This window comes from Cololabis saira, chromosome 3 (assembly GCF_033807715.1).
Source record: "Cololabis saira isolate AMF1-May2022 chromosome 3, fColSai1.1, whole genome shotgun sequence".
Lineage (NCBI taxonomy): Eukaryota > Metazoa > Chordata > Actinopteri > Beloniformes > Belonidae > Cololabis > Cololabis saira.
The window spans coordinates 21,020,698-21,039,338 of NC_084589.1; the positions used below are offsets into that span (position 1 = coordinate 21,020,698).

The following is an 18,641-nucleotide window of genomic DNA, read 5'->3' on the forward strand; positions in this document are numbered from 1 at the left end:
TAAGTTATTTATGTTTGTTTTATTGTTTTAGTATATTGCTGAGTAATCTGTAGAGGTTCGCTTTATGCAGTGTCCTTCAAAGCAGTCACAGATATGCAACTCCTTTAAAAGAAGTTTGTGCAAGAAGCACTCATTAGGAGCATTTTGGTTTGTTCTGTACCTCAGATATCTAAGATATTCAGTTCGTCAATGAGATTCCTGTAGCATTTTCTATCTTAGTAAAGGCTTATTCATTTTTTTCCCCCAGTTTCTCGGGTTTTATATAGCGCGCTGATCCAGACATTTTGACATATTCAACTTCAACTGCTCAGGAGTGTTCCCTTCTGTGTTGTAAACTGTACGTTTGTGCCTCTTGTTGATGTATTGCTGGTACGGCATGTAGTGGCATGGCGTACCAGCTGAGCTGAAGTTGAAGGAAGTGCATCCCAGCAGGGACGAGATTAAATAAAACATGTTTGCAATAATGACTCATTGTGTGTAAAACTGACATTAATATGACACGTAAACTGCACGTCTCATTTCTATTACCTGCTAGGAAAAGCTACATAGAACAGTACAGCAACAACAAATCATATAATGAAGCTGTTGCATTTGTGAGACTGATTATCTGTTGTTTTCAAAATCATTGATATTATTGTCTCCGCTCTGATTATCGTTGGCATGATCATTGAAATGAAACAAATGTGCTGACACAAAGAGATTTTATTTGTCAAATACAATATTTACAAAATAAATAAATAGTAAAACATGTTCTGTAATTACTTTAGAAATATGAAATTTGTTGAAAATAAGCTCTTTATGATGTAGAAAAGTTGAATCGAAGGCAGCTTGTATAAAATAATACATAAAGAGTTAACAATGCCCAGTCGAAGTGTTTGTTGCCCTTTTGCACAGCAGGCACATCGACGCAGCAGACTCCCATCCAGAGGTCGAGTCGGCGCCGCAAAAGTACAGACATTGGGTCGTTTCACTCAAATGCATAGTTGGTTTGATGTCAGTCAAGACTGTGTCCCCTCTGCCTTCAAGACATTACCCTCCATGAAATAAAAATGAAGATCTGAGAAACATACCGATGAGGTAAGACCTGAGAACTCTGACATGATTTAGTGTCTCCATCATGTTTAACATGCATCGTTCTGCTGCTTCCTCCAATTCTATTATCTGTTGTTGCTCATATAATACATATTATTGTAATGATTATTTTTTTACTCGCTGAATGTTCTTTAAACCATTTTCATAATTAATTACGACTGCACCTTCTATGTCAATGTGCTCTGTGCATTTGTTTCCTGGCTCATAATATAGTTAAGTGCTTCAAATAGATGCAAAGTCCATTGCAAGGTAGCTTTGACCTAATCTATAGTCAAATACGTTCACCAGACACTTCATTAGGTACACCTGTCAAGTACTGGGTTGGACCCACCGTTTTCTTTATAAATGCCTTATCTCTTCATGGCATACATTCAACGAGGTGCTGGAAATTTTCCTCTGAAATACTGGTCCATATTGACAGTTTTGTGTCACATAGTTCCAGCAGATTGGTTTGCTGCACATCCATGATGCAACAATCTCATTCAAACAAATGTCAGAGGTGTTTCTATTAGACTGAGATCTGGTGGTCATCTGAGCAGTGATCTTATTGTAATGTTCATGTGACCAGTTTGAGATGATTTCAGCTTCGTGACATGGCGTAATATCCTCATGAAAGTAGCCAGAGGATGCTGCTGACTATGTGGTCAGGAGCAATACTCAAGTAGGCAGCATCATTTACATTACAAGTACTAAAAGGGCCTAAAGTGTGTCAAGACAATCTCTCCCACACCATTACACGACCTGTTGCCTGAACTTTTACAGAAGGGATCCATGCTTTCCTTTTGTTTAGACCAAATTTTGGACCATAACGTCCCAATGTTGCTGCAGAAATTGAGATATTGATCAGGCAACGTTCTTCTATTGTTCACTTTTGGACAGTGACCAATCTGAGAGCTTTTGTTGCTTTCAAGAACCTGATTTGCATTGTTTGGCCTGCTTTTCTCAGCTCAAGGCCCAAAGTGCTATGTAAAAGGTAAAAATAGAGGCTAAATCAAGAAGGTAAATGTTTTTGAAAATGCACTGGAGAAAAGAAAACGGAGAGGATGAATGAAATTAGATTTTTAAAGCAGCACAATGTAACTTTTCCACCTTAATATCATATTTCCAGAGTCATTGTGATGGTACATCAACTTCCAACAGGTTTAATGACACCTCTGTCATGGTCTGAGGGGTCTGACTGTATCGCCTTCACTGGCACTATGTAACTTGGAGGTGGATGGTACGAACCCTGCCGCACTACTGGTAAAGCACTACCGCTTTTGTCCAAAGGAGCCGCCAAACTCAACAAAAGCTGAAAGTTACATTGTGCTGCTTTAAATACCTGAATTTGAAAAAAAAAATCTAAAATGACTGTTTAATTTCAGTAATTTCTCTTTTTGAAAAGGATTTTTCAAATTGATTTTTAAAATAATTTGATCATGAATTAATTTAAATTAAGATAATTTCTTTAAAAAAATGCTCATTAAAATATAAAACATGAAAATACTTTATTAATTAGACTATTTATTTGTGGAGATAACTAATTTGCAGTCGAATTTCTTAATAGCTGTTTTTACTTCCCAATTTGTTCCCATTTATTAAAATGCCAGTGTACCAAATGAAGTGTCTGATGATTTTAAAGAGTGCATTCTTCACAGAATATAGTGTTTCTTCACAGTGCACGTATATTAAACATACACCACAAACATCCTAAATTAATCAGAATGCATCAATATTGAAAATTCTGATGTTTCACATAAAATAATGAGGGTAAAATATGATCTCACAGATAGAAAAAAAAAAAAACAGAGGTAAAAACATCTGTGAATAAATTAAGTGTGCTTGCAAATATACTGTGTGAATCCTCTTCATATTTCACCAGAAGCTTCTGCACAGTATCAGGCTCGGTCCACCCGGTCTACGTGGGGCAAAGCACTGGAAGAAAGGAGTTGAACAAGTGATTGTTAACACTAATCCTGAAGGATAACCCCTATAAACAAATTACAATGTGGGACATTAAGAAGAGGAAAAAGAAAAGGAAAAAAGTTTCAGCACATACACTGATGCTAACTATCTGACAACGAGAGAAGAGGCAATATCTCTATGAATTCTGATGCAGATGCATCACATGCTTGCAACTCCAATCAACAGAGTGCTTTTAAACTATTGATCACATGCTGGTTTCTCAAATGTAAAGTGTAAGGGTCAAAAGAGATTCAAGTTGTGATTCTAAACTCTAAAGCTGGCACGAATCACGCTGCAGCTACTCAGTGTGCAGAAGAGGGGAGGAGTGTCGGGGAGAGTCTCGGGGTCAGACTGCACTACATCAGTGACATCGTCAGTGACAACACCACAACAGTGCACCACATACTGAAATTTGTCACAAACCTCTCCATCCATGCTCAGACCAGAGCTACCAAGTGAAAGGCAGCAATAAATTATACAGAACAGCAAAGGCAGAGGTGAAAAAAGAGAAAAGAGGAATGAAAAAGAGCATGTGAAATGTGAAAGAAAAGACACACAAAAGATGGAGCTCAGGTGTTTAAATGTTCACATGTAGCTATTAAACTTTAACTGTTTTAAATTTGAAAAGTACAGGCAGCTGCAGGCTGTGGAAAGTTGTAGTATATAGTATGTAGTATGTAGTATGTAGTATGTAGTACGTAGTATGTAGTACTCAAATGCTCAGTGAAAACTGCAACTTTTGAGACTTCAGAGTCACCTTTTCAACATTTCACAACAAATAAAATAATAAATGATGATTTTGTGACAAATATCCATGCTATTTATGGATGACCAACACTGTCAAATTTGACATTTTTCTTTCTTGAATGCATCATCCTGAATTGATGGCAGCTTTGTAAACTTACACACTTAATATTAGACATTCATTATTAATTTCTGAAAGGAAGAAACTGATCGCTGCATGAGATGGACAAACACTGCAACAATGTGCAGGGGGAGGTTTTCAATTTTCCACATTTTGTTATCTTTCAGGCTAATCTTAAATACCTTTTTTTGTACATAGAACTATTAGTTCTCCAGCTCACGGATAATGATTACCAGTGATTACTAATATATCTTGTCTTTTGTACCATCGACAATAAACCTGTTCCTATCTTCTCTCTGTTCTTCTTCCTCTCTTTCTGATCTCTCTTTTCCTGCTCTGCCCGGCTGGCCTAACGCCAGCAGCTAACACAGGGACCTTCTTGTGATAGGAATAGGACAACCTAAATCCTAAATGAAAATGCTCCTCATTCTTCCTGAATGGAAACATTAAATCTCCCCTAATTCAGATGGAGGACCATCACTGCATGGCCATGTCCGGGTCTCCCCGGTGATTCCCCTCAGGGTTCAGGCAGAAGCTCTGGCTGTATTGTTGTGTTATTGAAAAGTATGCCTTCTCAACAACCGGAGACTCAGGGAAGAGCTTTCATTTAAGATTGCTATATATAACCTATCTAGACCTTTTCCTACAGTATGATTCTGCCACCACATGTCTGACTGTAAGTATAACATTACCTTTGATTAGGGGATGCTAAATGCCTATTATTCTCCACACAACTATTGGATATTGTTGCCAGTCGCTTCAGTCTTTCTTTCATCAGATGAGAGGGCTTTGATCCTTTTGGTCTTATCCTTATTCAGATGCCTTTTGACAATTTCCCAGTGAGGTATCATATGTCTTGAAGTGAGGAATAACTTCTGTCTGGTGACTCTACCACAAAGGCCTGACTGGTGGCATGTTCTGCTGATAGAGGTCCATCAGAAAACTTCATTTTAAAGGAACTCTGTCCGACCAAAGCATTTGGTCCTAGCAGGGTGCAAGGGGTGTGCGAACAGTGCGACCGCACGGGGCCTCGCGCCCCAAAGGGGCCTCGCGCTATGGGCCGTTTTTTTTTTTTTTTTTTTTTTCAAAAAAAAATGTTTTCAAATTTATTTATTTTTTCGTTTTTTCCCTTATAAATATCAACAGACACGTTCCATTACAGACCCAAATGTGTACTAGTCTGTGCATATCAATAAATATATGTGCAATGATGCGCGTGTCTGTTGTTCAATACAACTGCGTCAGACCAAGCGCAGACACAAGCTGCTCTGATCCAGACAGGTGGAGTTGGAACAAACTGCCACACAATGTCGAGAGAACGAGACAGAATCAGGAAATTTCCATCAGGGGATGAAAAAAGAAAAAAACTAAAGAAAATTGAAGAGTTTAATGCCTCTCTGAAAGGCTCGTTTGATAGATTTGTTAGAAAAATCCCCGATCCGACCGGGTGTCAAGCAGCCGTGGGGCCCCGCGTTGAGGCAAGCCCAGATGATGATGAGGCAGGGGAAGGTATCCAGTATTTTGCTAATTGGAGAGTTAAAATTGCGCATATAGACACTCAATCCGACCCGAAAAACCCAAAAATTTTGCCATTTCGCACAGGGCCTCGCAAATCTCCCAGGCGGCTCTGGGTCCTAGATTACTCAGTGTGAGACAGTCGGATATTGAAAGTGTTCATGGCATCAATCTTTTTTAATTCAATAACATAAGGAAAGACTCCCCGTGGCCTTGCCGAACTCTTCCTACACCCAAGATTTTGCTTCAGTAACAACCAAGGCTGCAGTCCACTTGGCCTGGTAGTATCTGCAGGCTGCTTAAGGAGTCCTTCAAGCTAACCAAGCTAAATAGGACTCTCTAGCCCATCTACCACCAATGACAACCTTGAGACAACAGCTCCACTCCATCTCTACCTTTTCTTTGGATCATGTGGTCATCAAGGGCGGATCATCAGCTCTCAATGGAGTGGTTTGCAGCAAAGTTTGAAGCAGCGAGAATGAGAATAAGCAGCTCAAAATCTGGGAACATTGTTGCCAACCAGAAAAGGATGGGACACTCAACTGGAATAATTATTATTAAGTATCTCGGGGTCTTCTTCACAAGTAAAGGAAGAATAGTAGAGGAGGTTGACAGGCAGATCAGTCTGTATGTTCAACCCGGAGAAGACTCAAAGGCAGACCCAGGGCACAGTGGGGAGATTACTGAGATCAAAGATTTCTTACACAAGTGAGACCTGGCCTAGAGGACAGATCCTGGGCCTTTCTGTTTAGGCTGTTTCCCCTGCAACGCATGAACGGACGGACAGATGGACGGATCTCCAAAAACTTTGGTTGTGTTATTATCGATTGATAACCTACTTTACAAGTCTGAAACATAATAAAATGTGGAAAACTGGAAAAAAAAAAGGTCTAAAAACTTTCTGTCAACAATTTAAGCATTGATGCTTTTGGCTAAAACCACTGCTGTGTTTGTTTCTGTAGATATTATTATCAGCACAGCAACAATGAACCGGTAACAATCATCTAACTGGCTCCTGTGAAACGAGAGTGATGCTGAACATGTAGCGTCAACGTGTTCTCCCACATCTACAGTACATGAACACTAGAGAGAAATGCTCACCGTTGAGGATGTAGTCTGTCAAGAGGCTGGGCACTTTGTCACTGTCGTCTCTCATAGCTTGGAGAACTAGAGGGTTAATCCAACAATTACAAATGAGGATCCGGCTAGAGCCAGTCAAACATCACAGTGGAGATGAAGATCCTTACTTTTGGTCAGGATCTGGAGATCTTCAATGGAGGGGGGGTGTCCTTTTTTCTCATAAGGGATGACTGTGGTCAAATACTGAAAAATGAAAAAGAGACCAATTAGATTGAAAACCAATGCATGAAAGACTGAGAAGACGACAAGCAGTATTAGATGAGAAGTGAAAAATTACAAGTGGCACAGCACATGTGCCATGTGAATTCCGGAGCCAAAAAGAGAAAACAAAGTTCAGAGGCGAGGGCGGGAAATGGAAAGTAACCTGTCGTTCACTGCACCCACTCCCAAATGTTTGCCGAAAGCTGTTTTGTATGACAGAGGAGAGTCCCTCCATGCTGAAACGCTGAGGAGGAAGGAAGAAATGCAAGGAAACGTCAGAAGAGAAACAACAAAGACTTCAAGAAAGGTTCATGCAGTTTGTTGGAAAATAAAACAAAAGCAGCAAGAAATCCACGAAGAGCAATATCTTTCATTGGAAAGGGGATTTCAGTACAGACTAGGGATGGGCGATATTTTACCATTCACGATATACCGTCAAAAAAATTCCCCACGGTAAGAATTTGTCATCTCGCGGCAAAAACGATAAATTACCGTTGATGACGTTTTTGTGCAAAGCTGATTTATGGTTCTGCGTTAAATCCACGCACAACGTATGTGAAGGAAGGAAGGAAGGAAGGAAGGAAGGGAGGAAGGAAGGAAGGAAGGAAGGAAGGAAGGAAGGAAGGAAGGAAGGAAGGAAGGAAGGAAGGAAGGAAGGAAGGAAGGAAGGAAGGAAGGAAGGAAGGAAGAAAAGAGGAAGGAAGGAAGGAAGGAAGGAAGGAAGGAAGGAAGGAAGGAAGGAAGGAAGGAAGGAAGGAAGGAAGGAAGGAAGGAAGGAAGGAAGGAAGGAAGGAAGGAAGGAAGGAAGGAAGGGAGGGAGGGAGGGAGGGAGGGAGGAAGGAAGGAAGATATGAGCCTGAAAGAAAGAAAGAAAGATATGAGCCTGAAAGAAAGAAAGAAAGAAAGAAAGAAAGAAAGAAAGAAAGAAAGAAAGAAAGAAAGAAAGAAAGAAAGAAAGAAAGAAAGAAAGAAAGAAAGAAAGAAAGAAATGAGCCACAAAGAAAGTAAGAAAGAAAGAAAGAAAGAAAGATAAATTCCCATTGATGACGTTTAGTAGTATTTAGTATCTTTTAGAGCAGTGATTTAGGGGCTCCAAAGACTGAATGTGGTGATAGATTTATATTTAAAAAGGTGGAGTTGAATTGGTATTTTTTTTAGCATCATTTTTATCATTATCGGGATAAATGCCAGAAATTATTGTGATACATTTTTTAGTCCATACCGCCCATCCCTAGTACAGACACCAATACAGACGGATGTGCCGGCAGACCAATAATGATTTCTTAAAACCGCACTGTACACAAAGTACTGACCGATCCAGGCGGTCTCTCTGTGAGGCCCTGCACTGTCCCAGCTCCTCCTTTAAGCTTCTTCTTCTTCCTCATCGACTCCCTCTGCTCTTTCTGCCGGTTCTGCACATCGATGAGCGCTGAGATGAAACTGTTTTTCACCTCCTTCTCAAAGTCCAACTCATCCCTGATAGCCAGCTGCTGCACCAGCTCCTCAGAAAACCTCCTGATGGTTGTCTCTGCCTCCTCCAGACGCTCCATCAGCTCTGAAACGTTCAGGACCCTCATCCCTGAACACTCGGACAACAAGCCCACTCATGAAACACAAGTTACAGATGAGAAGAGAATGCACTGTAATACGCTGCGGTGGACACTCACTCTCCTCGAAGCCGGGACTGCACCACTGGACGTCCAGAGAGAGCATGGACAGGTCTGACTGCGAGGGATTGCGCTCTGCCTCCATGTCAGATGAGTCCTGCATCATTTCCTCTATCTCCTCAATTACCTGCACATTGTCAGCCCATCAGAGATGCAGGACTGAAGGGTAGTTGTAACAAATTTTATAATAAGTGTCTTCCCCTTTCTTACATTCTTCCACTCTCTCCAGTCCCTGCCTCCTGATTGACGGATCCCTCCTCCCTCTCTGCTCTCATTCCTCTCTTTCTTCCTCCTTTTTATCTATTTATTTACTTTTCCTTTGTTTTTGGGGTTTGTTTTTTTTTGCTTTGAGTTTTTTTTTCTTGTTTTTTTTCTCCCCCTTTTTATTCATCTATTTTTAATTTATACTGTGTAGCTTTATTACTTAAATATTACTTAGAATCATTTTCATTTATTTGTCATTATTTTGTGTGGATTTTTTGTTCTGTTCTTGAATCAAAAAAAAAAAAAAAAACATCCTAGGAGGTAGACTGTGTATCTTTTTTTTTAAATTCCTGTTCTACCGTGCCTTACCCCCTAATAAAAAATATTAAAACAAAAAAGAGATGCAGGACTGAAAATACCTCAGCAATCATCGGTCATTAATCTTATCTTTGGGGAATGTTAATCGGCTGACCTAAATTCCTAAAAGATGACTGCATTTGGAATTAACTACGCTGCCACAACAGAGATGTGTCTGCAACGTACCTGCTCCGCCGTGACCAGGGGTTCGTCTGCCAGACAGGGCACGATGATGGAGTGCAAATCCAGCTGCTCCCGCAGCTCCTCCTTGTCCGACAGCTCGGCCGCAACATCCGTCTCTGTCTAGCCGAGAGCACAGCAAAGGAAGAAAATGTAATCATCCAAACCGCGGCAAAACGAAAATTTGAGATTTGTGATAAACTGAGGAGAGATTTGACATGGGATGAAGAGAAAGTGGGACAGAAATGGTGTGGGGGCAGAGTCACTGGGTCACTGGGTCACTCACCGGCTTCTCCTCCAAGCTGAACGTGGAAATGTAGAGCGAGCGTGTTCGACACTGACGCCAGTCCACCGGCTCCACGTGGCCATAATTACTGGAAAGAGCATTCCAGAGTCTGCGTGGCGGGAGAAGATCACTCGTTATGCAACAGATCACATAGTCTAGGAGGGGAGTTAACTCAAAGGTCAGAAAATTTAAATTTTGCTTTCATTAAAAAGCTTCACCCCAGTTTTGGTGAAGTAGCAGCAGGTTTGGTAGCAGGAAGGACAGACTAGGCGTGTGAGGGGGGATGGATTGTGGAAAATCAAGCATTTTCAAAGTTTGACCTAAAAACTAAAAGAATATATTGTAAAAACAGCCTGAGATGTGAGGATAACTTTTAATTAGTATGAAACTTATTTCATCCAATTGCATTTAAATTTGCATATACTTTTAATGAACTTCTCAATTCTCTTGTAGCATCATTTATTATTTTATCTACAACATTTTAATACTGTTTTTCTTAGCATTATTAGTGTATGTGGGGTGGAGTGGGGCGGTATATGTGTGCTGTGTGGGTATTAATGTGAGGATGTGTGTGAGAATGACCACATGTGTGTTTTTAACCATGAGTGTGTGCGTTTTTATATTTTAAATGTTGATTTTATTATGTAAAGCCCTTTGCGTTACTATTGTATGAAAAGTGCTATATAAATAAAGTTTGATTTGATTGTTTTAATGGTTTAGGAAATGTCATTTCTTTTTTTGGTGTTCTTTATCGATATTTGTATTTTATTACTGATGTATAAGACTTTGAATGGCCTTTGTGTACAAGACGTGCTATAAATAAATCTGCTTTCCTTATACTTAAGATCATTACCTGTAAGTGGATTGCTCAAGCACCCCTGTATTCATGTCAGTTACCTGAAAACAAGCCTAGGTTACTATCAAGTATCCTAATAGAGACTATGGAAACCAAACAAATGCTTTTCAGCATCACACTTACAAGCATAATCAGATTGAACTGCTCAGATGGAAAGGTTAAATGTGTAATCCTTGATTTAGCTGATCAAGTTGAAACACCTTGGATGAGATGTTTGAAAGTCAATCACAAAGCAGCAGTATGCTAAATCCTGCTGAAGCACAGGCGTCATGTCATGAGATACTGTAGCTTATAATGGATGAATTAGATACTTTTGTCCCTTCAATATGCTGAAAGACTAAAACAACACAATGATAAAGTGAAGTTAAGCACGCCTACAGGATCCTTGCCTTATTCTTTGTTTAGCGACGACTTTCAGCACAGATTCCAGCTTATGTTATAGATTGATGATCAAGGGGCAACATCTGATATTTAGTAGTATATATAAGTATGGATAAGTGCAGTTCACTGAGTGTCCACAAGGGGCTGGCCCCATGTCCCACACCAACTCCCCCCAAAAGCTAGATATTTAGCACTTTTAATGAACTTGACTTCTGTGTTATGAATAAAGGTCTTAAAGAGCAGTCATTCTTTTTCCCAAAAAAAAGATAATGTGACTTGTGCTGTTAATTATACTAAAAGATTGCTGCAAAGTCACAATTTCTTTATTTTTTTAACAAATTTCAAAGTTTATTAACTAAAAATTTTCTATTTTATATACATTTTTGAGTTTATGGATGCAAAAATTCTGAGTTTTTACAGGAAATTTGACTCCCTTCCCCAAAGTACTTCAGAAATCTAGCCAGCTTTTTTCTTTAGGTGCAACAGTTTTATACATCACTTTAGAGCATCTTTAAAGGGTTTGGACATACTGTACCCATTGCATTGTAGTCTTACAGAAAACAAACAACAAACCAAAACAAACGGGGCCCTGTACATAAGTTTGTGGGAAGAAGAACACAATATTATGTGTGTGTTTGTGTGTGGTGGGGGGGGGTACTGGCCAGTATGGGTTTTCAGTAGGAGCTGGTCCCACAAATGATGCTCACATACACATCCTTATATCATTCAGCAAGTATGAACACCACTTAAAAAAGAAGATGCAGATAACATGCCTTTGTGTGTTTTTTGTGGAGATCTGCAGCAGGATGCATCCACACTGGTAAACATAAAGGCTGATTTATGCTTCCGCGTCATACCAACGCAGAGCTACGCCGTAGCTTACGCGGCGATGCGCAGCCTACGCCGTACCATACGGCATAAGCTCTGCGTCGATTTAACGCGGAACCATAAATTCAGGCTTAAAGCCGTACAGGCCAGATACACAAACACACAATCACACAAACACTCACTCGTCTTTCTCCACCAGACTGTCTTCGTCTATCAGGGCGATGCTGTCCATCTCAGCTCCATGGTCTGGGCCGAGGTCTGCTGAGGTCTCCTGCAAACCGGTGAGCTGGTCCTGGGACCAGACAGGAGCGCAGTCTCCCCGCTGATCCGCGGGGCGGCCGCTCCGGGCCGGCGCTCCTCCCACGGAAACCCCGCTCCCATCTCCCACATTCGGCCTCCCACATTCGACCTCGTCCAAATGTGAGACAGGTGCAGCCATAGCCCGCACCATGCTAATCGCCTCGGGTGGATGATGGATTTGTTGCGGTGGAGCCGGCAGGCCTCCACATCCCCGAGTCCGGCCCACTAGTGGCCACAGGCAGCATGGCGAGCTGCTGTCACCAGCTCACCACATAGCCGGATTTATGGTTCCGCGTTAAATCGACGCAGAACCCACAGCGTACGGTGCGCGTCGCCGCGTTTGCCTACGCCGTAGGTCTGCGTTGGTGTAACGCGGAACCATAAATCATATGAATGATAATAAATAGCCTAGATACTTTTATTTTTTTAATATTTCTTTTTTATTGGTTTGCACACAATAAAAGTAACACTTGCAAAAAACAAATGTGATTGTAGATTTTGCTCTGATTGTTAGGGCTGGGCAACGCCTTTTTTAAAAGGCACATTGTCGAATAAAAAATGGTTGAATTGTAACAGTGGTGTCGCTTTCATTTTTTTCAAACATTATTGATTGAGCTGAGGAATATTAAAAATTTGGAGTGTATTTCCCACAGGCTATGAGTTGAGGAAAATAGAAAGTGGAAACTTAAAACATTTAAAAATATAACTTAAATATTTTGGTGTATCCATTTACACAAAAAATTTGGAGTTCTGTGAACTTATTCGGGTTAACAGTGTAATAACAAAGTGATTAATGCTGCCTGGAAATCAATAGTATTTTATGATTATAACCGAGGATTTAAACCTCAGAATGAGAAAATAACTGTGTCTATGTTGATAAAAGCTCATTCTAAATATATTAGATGGCCCATTTCCCCAAAGGTTAAGGAAACTCAAAATATTGTATAAAGTGTACCCGGTTGCAGAATTCCTTAAAAAAAAAAAGATTCAAGTTCGAAGTTGATCAATGTGCTTTCTGTAATGTAGCAGATGAAACTTTAGATCATATGTTTTTCCTGTGCCCTGTGTCCAGAAACCTCTGCTTAGAATTAGGAAACTGGTTACTTCTTAGAATAGAGGACATACCAGTCTTTGATATCTCTCATATTTTTTTCTATATAGATAACTTGAAGTCGAATGTATCTGACTAATAAATATAGTTATTCTCATGGGTAAATGTCATTTTCATAGTAGTAAGTGCAGGAATAGCAAACCATCCGTTGATTGGTTTTTAAATTATTTTAAATTATTCTTCTTATCCCTAAGAAAAATAGACTCCAACAAAATGGCTAAAAAGATTTGTGACGATATATCTTGTTTTCTGCTTTTTTGACGCATGCCTCAGTCCTTGCTCCTCTTTTGGCACTTTTGTTTGCCTGATTTTAAATACTGTGATACTTTTATAGTTTGCACTTTATAAAAACCCCTGTTTGTCTTTTATTTCAATATATAGTTAATTGTTTTTCTATATAGCTCTATATTTGACAGCATCTCATATTATGTCTACTAAGTATACTATCATCCTTACGAGAAGATGTTTAATTACTGTTCTATGTTGTTTTATTGTGTTCAATAAAGAAGAAAAAAAGTGTGTCTAAAATTAAAAACATTTATCCTAAAGCAACATATTTGTTTGTTATAACATGTGGTTATTTAAATTAAATAAACGTAAAAAATATATGCTACTTATAAAATACTTGCATATAGGCTATTTTGAACAATTATAAGTCAATAAATTATCAGCAGAATAAATGATCTATTCTCTGCTATAGCCATATTACTTACGTTGTGTAAAAACTGTCATATAAAGCTAAACTGTCAAATAAATCTCAAAACTAGTTATGCATGATAAACATAAATGGCGTGTATGTGAAGCGGGGAAACAGCGACCTCCTGCGGATGAAACAAACCCTGCAGGTTTCTTCAAGCTGGGGCGTTTTGTTGTTGTCATGGTGACAGAGTCCAAACAACCTGAAACAGTCACGGGAAATCCCTCCGACCAGCCTTCTGGGGAATTAAAAAGTTTATAATATCCACATTTTGCTCTAAAAAGTCAAATGAGTTCACCCTTTTCCATGTTGAAGAAAACCAAGCGCAGTCCACTGCAGGGCTCTCCCCATGACCAATGGTATGTTACCACCAAAGTGCATTCATCCAATAGTCTTTGCTGCATTTTTTTGCCTGTTCAATTTGATTCCATGTCTTCATTTTTCATACAATTGTGAATGATTATTGTGCAGATGTTAAAGATGTGCAAACACAATTATCTTTGGCCTGCAGGGACAAACAAAAGCTCGCTCTCAGGAGGAATCTGCAACAAGGTAAGCTCCAGACTACTAATAGACCCCCAGCAGAGTAACAAATCCTGTAACTTCACTTGAATAAAAATACTCACTGCTTTGAAAGAATACAGAAGTTGTTTTGTTTTGTTTTTTTTCTTTTTCTGATATTGTTAAACTGAATGTACCTCCTTAAAGCAAAGCTGTGTATACTAAGTATATTTCAAGAGACTTTTAAGATCACTTCAAAACAGAGAACCTTGATCGACTTAGGACTCCTGCAGGGCAGGAGGATAATAGCTTATCTTGGAGAAGAATGGAAATGCCTCCAATAAGTGTCTGTGAAGGAAATGACACCCTGTAGTGTGCTGGAGAAACTAACTTACATGATCAAAGGAAGAGCAGAGGGATTTGAAAATGCGTGGAAGCTTCTGCTGGACTTCCTCAACCAAGAACATGTGTTGAGTTGTGGAGTGCATTATGTAGATTTTTATTTTGTGATGTTGTAAATAATTTATTTTGTTATTTGTATGTTCTAAACATGTTCAAATGTTTTAACAAAATGTTGTAAATTATAAATTATAAAACACCCTAATAACTTTCCAAATCTGACATCCTTTTATATCTTCCTATGTTCGTCTCTGAAAAAACATGCAATTCTCATGGTGACCGATCGTTGGCTAATGGTTAATGTAGGCCACTCCTAGTTAACAGTATGACAATGTTTATGTTTTAAATGCAAACTCTTTGTTTTTGAAAGTAAATAGTTTTTTTTAAAACCCTTATTACATGCAGGGGCATAAAAAGATATTAAGGGTGTAAAATGTGCATGTTAGAACAACTTTTGAGTTAATGTACTTCATATTGAACTGCTTTTTCTCCTAACTTTGACCTGCCCCCTTCTCTATCTCTTTTAAATCCTTCTTGGTCCCTCACACATTTTTATTTCCAGAGTTTGAGGAAGATTTGGCTGCCAATGACTCTTCTGATCCAGCTCTGCACTCTTCTCTATCTGGCAAAGACCCCTTCACCTCACGGCCCAAAATGTCATTAAACAAAGGTATATACGCTAAATGCTGCTACGTTCCCTTACAGAATCTGTTTTCTTTTTCTGTTATAATAGAAACGCAAAATTTGCGTGAATCTAATCCCATCGTGGTTTTTTGAATCCTACTGTGCAGCATCACGATTTAATTTTTAAGAGATAGGTTTCTTTTTCCCATAGTAGAACGATGCCAACCAGGCCTTCCTGGAAGTGACTCTGAGGTCACATCTGCCATGATTCAGCGAGTGGCCTTGCTGGAGAAAACGGTGAAGACCCAAGCACAGGAGACAGAGAGATTGGTGAACACACCCGCCGAATAGCAGAGCTAGCAGTTCTACCAAAACACCTCAAACTCTTACTTTGTGTTTTCTTCGCTCCTTTGAAGGGAAAGATTATTTCCATTTTGGAGGAGAAGCTGAGGGCTCAAGAGGAATCAGGTATGTACAACATGTAGAGCTTGAAGAGACCTGGGTTTGAGGTGCTTTTCTAGATTAAAGTGACAGTGCTTGTGTTTGGATTTAGTAAAGACACATTGCTCAAGAGACAGAGAAGATCTTGAAAGAAGGTTAAAACAGCTGCAAAATCAAGTGTATGAAATGGAGGTAAGAAACAAGCACAATGGACGTAGGTTAATAAAATACAGTAGGCTATAGGAATAAGTTGTCCATACTGCAAAGACACAGTTTTACTGTCTTCTTCTATGCAGACATTTCTGGGTGACTGTGCTCTGGTCTCGGCAGAGAATGAGGACAGCTCAGACGTCTGGCAGCCAGGTATTTGACGATCATGGGCCCTGAGCTTTCCTCCAAACTCTCACTGAGTGCAGAGTTTGGGTTCCTCCCTCATGTTGGGTGCGTGTCTTTTATAGGAACATCTGCAGACAGAAGCTTCCGTGTCGACTTTGACCTTGTGCTGCAGAGGATCAAGGACCTGAACATCGTGACAGGGGAAGGAGAGTGTTTTGTGCAAACAACATTGACGGGAGCAAAGCTGGCAAAAAAGGATCCAATTCCACTTAGGCTCTACAGCAACGGCATGATGATGTTTGATGGTCCTTTCCGCTCTTATCAGGAGCCCAGTACCCAGGTTAACTTCCTGAAACTACAATGAAAACATCCTACTGTCGACTGGAACATTTTCTGGTTAAAACTCTTTGTTTTCTTTGGTTCTCACAGCAGTGCATGCAAGACCTGATGGATGGCTATTTTCCATCAGAGCTTCAGCAAAGATTTCCAGATGGCATACCATTTGAGGTGTGAATGTGTGACTGTGTGACTGTGTTCCTTGGTGTCTGAGCACAAATGTGCAGCTCTGATTAAAGTTCTTTGTGCAGGCTCATGACAGGCGACATGAGGAATTTGTCATCAGGCGGCCATGGGACACGTTTCCTGGCAAAGGACAGGCTCTTCTTCGGGAGAAAGATGAATCGTGGAATGCAGTCAGCTCTCAGTTACAGGGTTCGTTCTCCGGTCATCACCCTTCCACACCAGGAAATCCTGTCTTCAGTGTTGTCTTGTTTTGTTTATGATTGACAGGTAAGAACCTGAGCACAGAGCGGTTCCTGAACAAGCTTCAAAAGGTGGTAGTCGAAGCCGATAAGATGATCGATATCAGGGACTCGCTGAGGACATTACTGCAGGTGATCAACAAAGATGAATCATTCCATGGAGAATGAACTAAAAGTGTTAATCTATAAACACCTCTGCTTTAAATAGTGCTCATTATGTAACCATCTTCACTAGGGATCATCTGACACCCAGAGCAGCAGCTCGATTCTCATAAACACACCAGCACTGCAAGCAGAAGACGAGAGGTAAACAAAATGTCATGCACCCACTCTGTTTCCATTTCTCATGTACGCTGAAGATGAATCACGTCACCAGATGGTGTCAGTCATGTTGATCGAGTAGTCCGGTTTCCACACGGGTATTTTACATGACTGACTTTTGTAAAAGAATCTTCGATCCATCTCCCAATTCTTGGTTGAAAGACCTGATGTCCTTTTTATATTCAGAGAAAATTAAATACGGTATTAGGGGTTGCTCTGATAAGTTTTCTTATATTTGGGAACCTATTCTTTCTTTTAATTCTTTGGCATCCTTGGAAGATTAATTTAATTTGATTTAATTTAATTATAGGGAAGTATGATATTGCTAACCTAGTCTATTTTTTTAGGGTTCTTCTTATGTCTGTTTATTTTAATTTTTATTTATTTATCTTATTTCATTTATCTATCTATCTTTTTTGTTGTTTTGTGTGTCCTGTATTTTATTTTATTACTTTATTTTTCCTATTATTATTGTCTTCAGTCAGAGTTTGATTGGTAATTGGTACTTACTTTGGGACCTGTTTATGATTACGTATTTTGCAGTCGGTGTGTTTTGGGGTGTTTGTTATGTTAAGTTTTGTGTCCTTATTTATTTTACTTGTTTTTTTTTGTGTGTGCTTGTGTGTGTGGTAAAATATAAAACGGGGTATTCTGTTGAATCCTTTAAAAAATGTTTGTGTAATATGCATTACATCGACTACCCAATAAAGAAACGTGTTAAAAAAAAAAAAAGATCTTCGATGCAAAGTTCTGACCCCCCCCAGTAAAGTTAGGATTATGACATGGAACATACAGAAATATCAGATGTAATGATTTATGCAGAATAACTGGGTTTTAAAGGGTTAAAGTAATGAACTGGATTCAACAAGTAAATACTTGATGTAGAGCTGGATTAAATCCTGATTTGGCCAAGACGGCTGATTGTGTAGATTACCGGATGCATGGATCTGAAAACTAGGTCAGGCCGGCCTGGACAGCTTGTGATGATGTTCGCTGACAGCAGTGACTGCTGGTGAACACCTAATCCAGAGAGCAATGCTCAAGCTGTTCTTTTCTCTTTCAACAATATGTATACAGAAAGCAGACACACACAGAGAAACGTCCACCTGCCAATGCCAGTATCAAACTCAAGGTGAAATCCGAAGAGGGAAACCGTACTTACATGATGAAAATGTGCCTCTCAGAAACAGTCGGGGACCTGAGGAACCATCTGGACAAGCACAGGTGAGAGCACGCCCTCCTTCACCGACAGCATCTCCCCATTAGTAACATCTATAACCATGTGGCTGTTTTTGTCTTTATTGCAGAGGGACTGTGCTGCCTGGTTACGACATCATCAGCGTGCTTCCCAAACGCTGCTTCAGTGATGATAGTCAGACGCTCCAATCATGTGGACTCTTGGCAAACACTACCCTGCTGCTGCTGCGAAAAACGCAGCAAAGTCAACCTCTGATGGAAGTTTATAAACTTACTTAATGACTATACCTTTTATTTGATTGGCACCTTTCTTAACCAGAGGCCACCTTCCAAAGCTAAAACATTAACAAACGGGTAAGACAAAAAAAAACATTAAAACAAATTAACTTAAATTTATAATTTTTTTTCCATATCAGCTTAGCAGGAAAGACTGTTTC

The 18,641-nt window shown here is 39.7% G+C and overlaps 2 protein-coding genes across 3 annotated transcripts; one reads left to right on the forward strand and one right to left on the reverse strand.

Annotated features, from left to right (window-relative positions):
- Positions 1 to 748: 748 nt before the first annotated feature.
- On the reverse strand, positions 749 to 12,031 carry fez2a (fasciculation and elongation protein zeta 2a). 2 transcript variants are annotated; one of them, XM_061716478.1, is made up of 9 exons: positions 11,699 to 12,031; positions 9,452 to 9,560; positions 9,172 to 9,288; positions 8,425 to 8,551; positions 8,071 to 8,336; positions 6,921 to 7,001; positions 6,664 to 6,739; positions 6,518 to 6,583; positions 749 to 3,006 (listed from the first exon to the last, which is right to left on the reverse strand). In XM_061716478.1, exons 1-9 carry the CDS (start codon positions 11,965 to 11,967, stop codon positions 2,990 to 2,992), a joined length of 1,128 nt encoding a protein of 375 aa, XP_061572462.1. In that variant the 5' UTR covers positions 11,968 to 12,031; the 3' UTR covers positions 749 to 2,989. The 2 variants fall into 2 exon arrangements, with proteins under 2 accessions (XP_061572462.1, XP_061572463.1); XM_061716479.1 differs by lacking the exon at positions 6,921 to 7,001.
- A 1,881-nt stretch (positions 12,032 to 13,912) lies between these two features.
- Positions 13,913 to 18,502, forward strand: ubxn11 (UBX domain protein 11). Its single transcript, XM_061717919.1, has 14 exons — positions 13,913 to 13,983; positions 14,136 to 14,176; positions 15,087 to 15,194; positions 15,360 to 15,478; positions 15,565 to 15,616; positions 15,702 to 15,781; positions 15,886 to 15,952; positions 16,048 to 16,265; positions 16,355 to 16,432; positions 16,513 to 16,636; positions 16,715 to 16,818; positions 16,922 to 16,992; positions 18,085 to 18,231; positions 18,315 to 18,502. Exons 1-14 carry the CDS (start codon positions 13,913 to 13,915, stop codon positions 18,481 to 18,483), a joined length of 1,449 nt encoding a protein of 482 aa, XP_061573903.1. The 3' UTR covers positions 18,484 to 18,502.
- Positions 18,503 to 18,641: the final 139 nt, after the last annotated feature.

What these genes read in the sequence shown, in the direction of transcription:
- fez2a (XM_061716478.1), bottom strand. Translation starts at nt 11,967, where the DNA reads ATGGTGCGGGCTATGGCTGCACCTGTCTCACATTTGGACGAGGTCGAA. An exon ending in AGTCTGGTGGAGAAAGACGA is followed by an intron (nt 9,561 to 11,698) that starts GTGAGTGTTTGT and finishes CCCGCCACGCAG; the next exon opens with ACTCTGGAATGCTCTTTCCA. An exon ending in CAGTCCCGGCTTCGAGGAGA is followed by an intron (nt 8,337 to 8,424) that starts GTGAGTGTCCAC and finishes CCGAGTGTTCAG; the next exon opens with GGATGAGGGTCCTGAACGTT.
- ubxn11 (XM_061717919.1), top strand. Translation starts at nt 13,913, where the DNA reads ATGAGTTCACCCTTTTCCATGTTGAAGAAAACCAAGCGCAGTCCACTG. An exon ending in CAGGAGGAATCTGCAACAAG is followed by an intron (nt 14,177 to 15,086) that starts GTAAGCTCCAGA and finishes TTTTATTTCCAG; the next exon opens with AGTTTGAGGAAGATTTGGCT. An exon ending in AACCATCTGGACAAGCACAG is followed by an intron (nt 18,232 to 18,314) that starts GTGAGAGCACGC and finishes TCTTTATTGCAG; the next exon opens with AGGGACTGTGCTGCCTGGTT.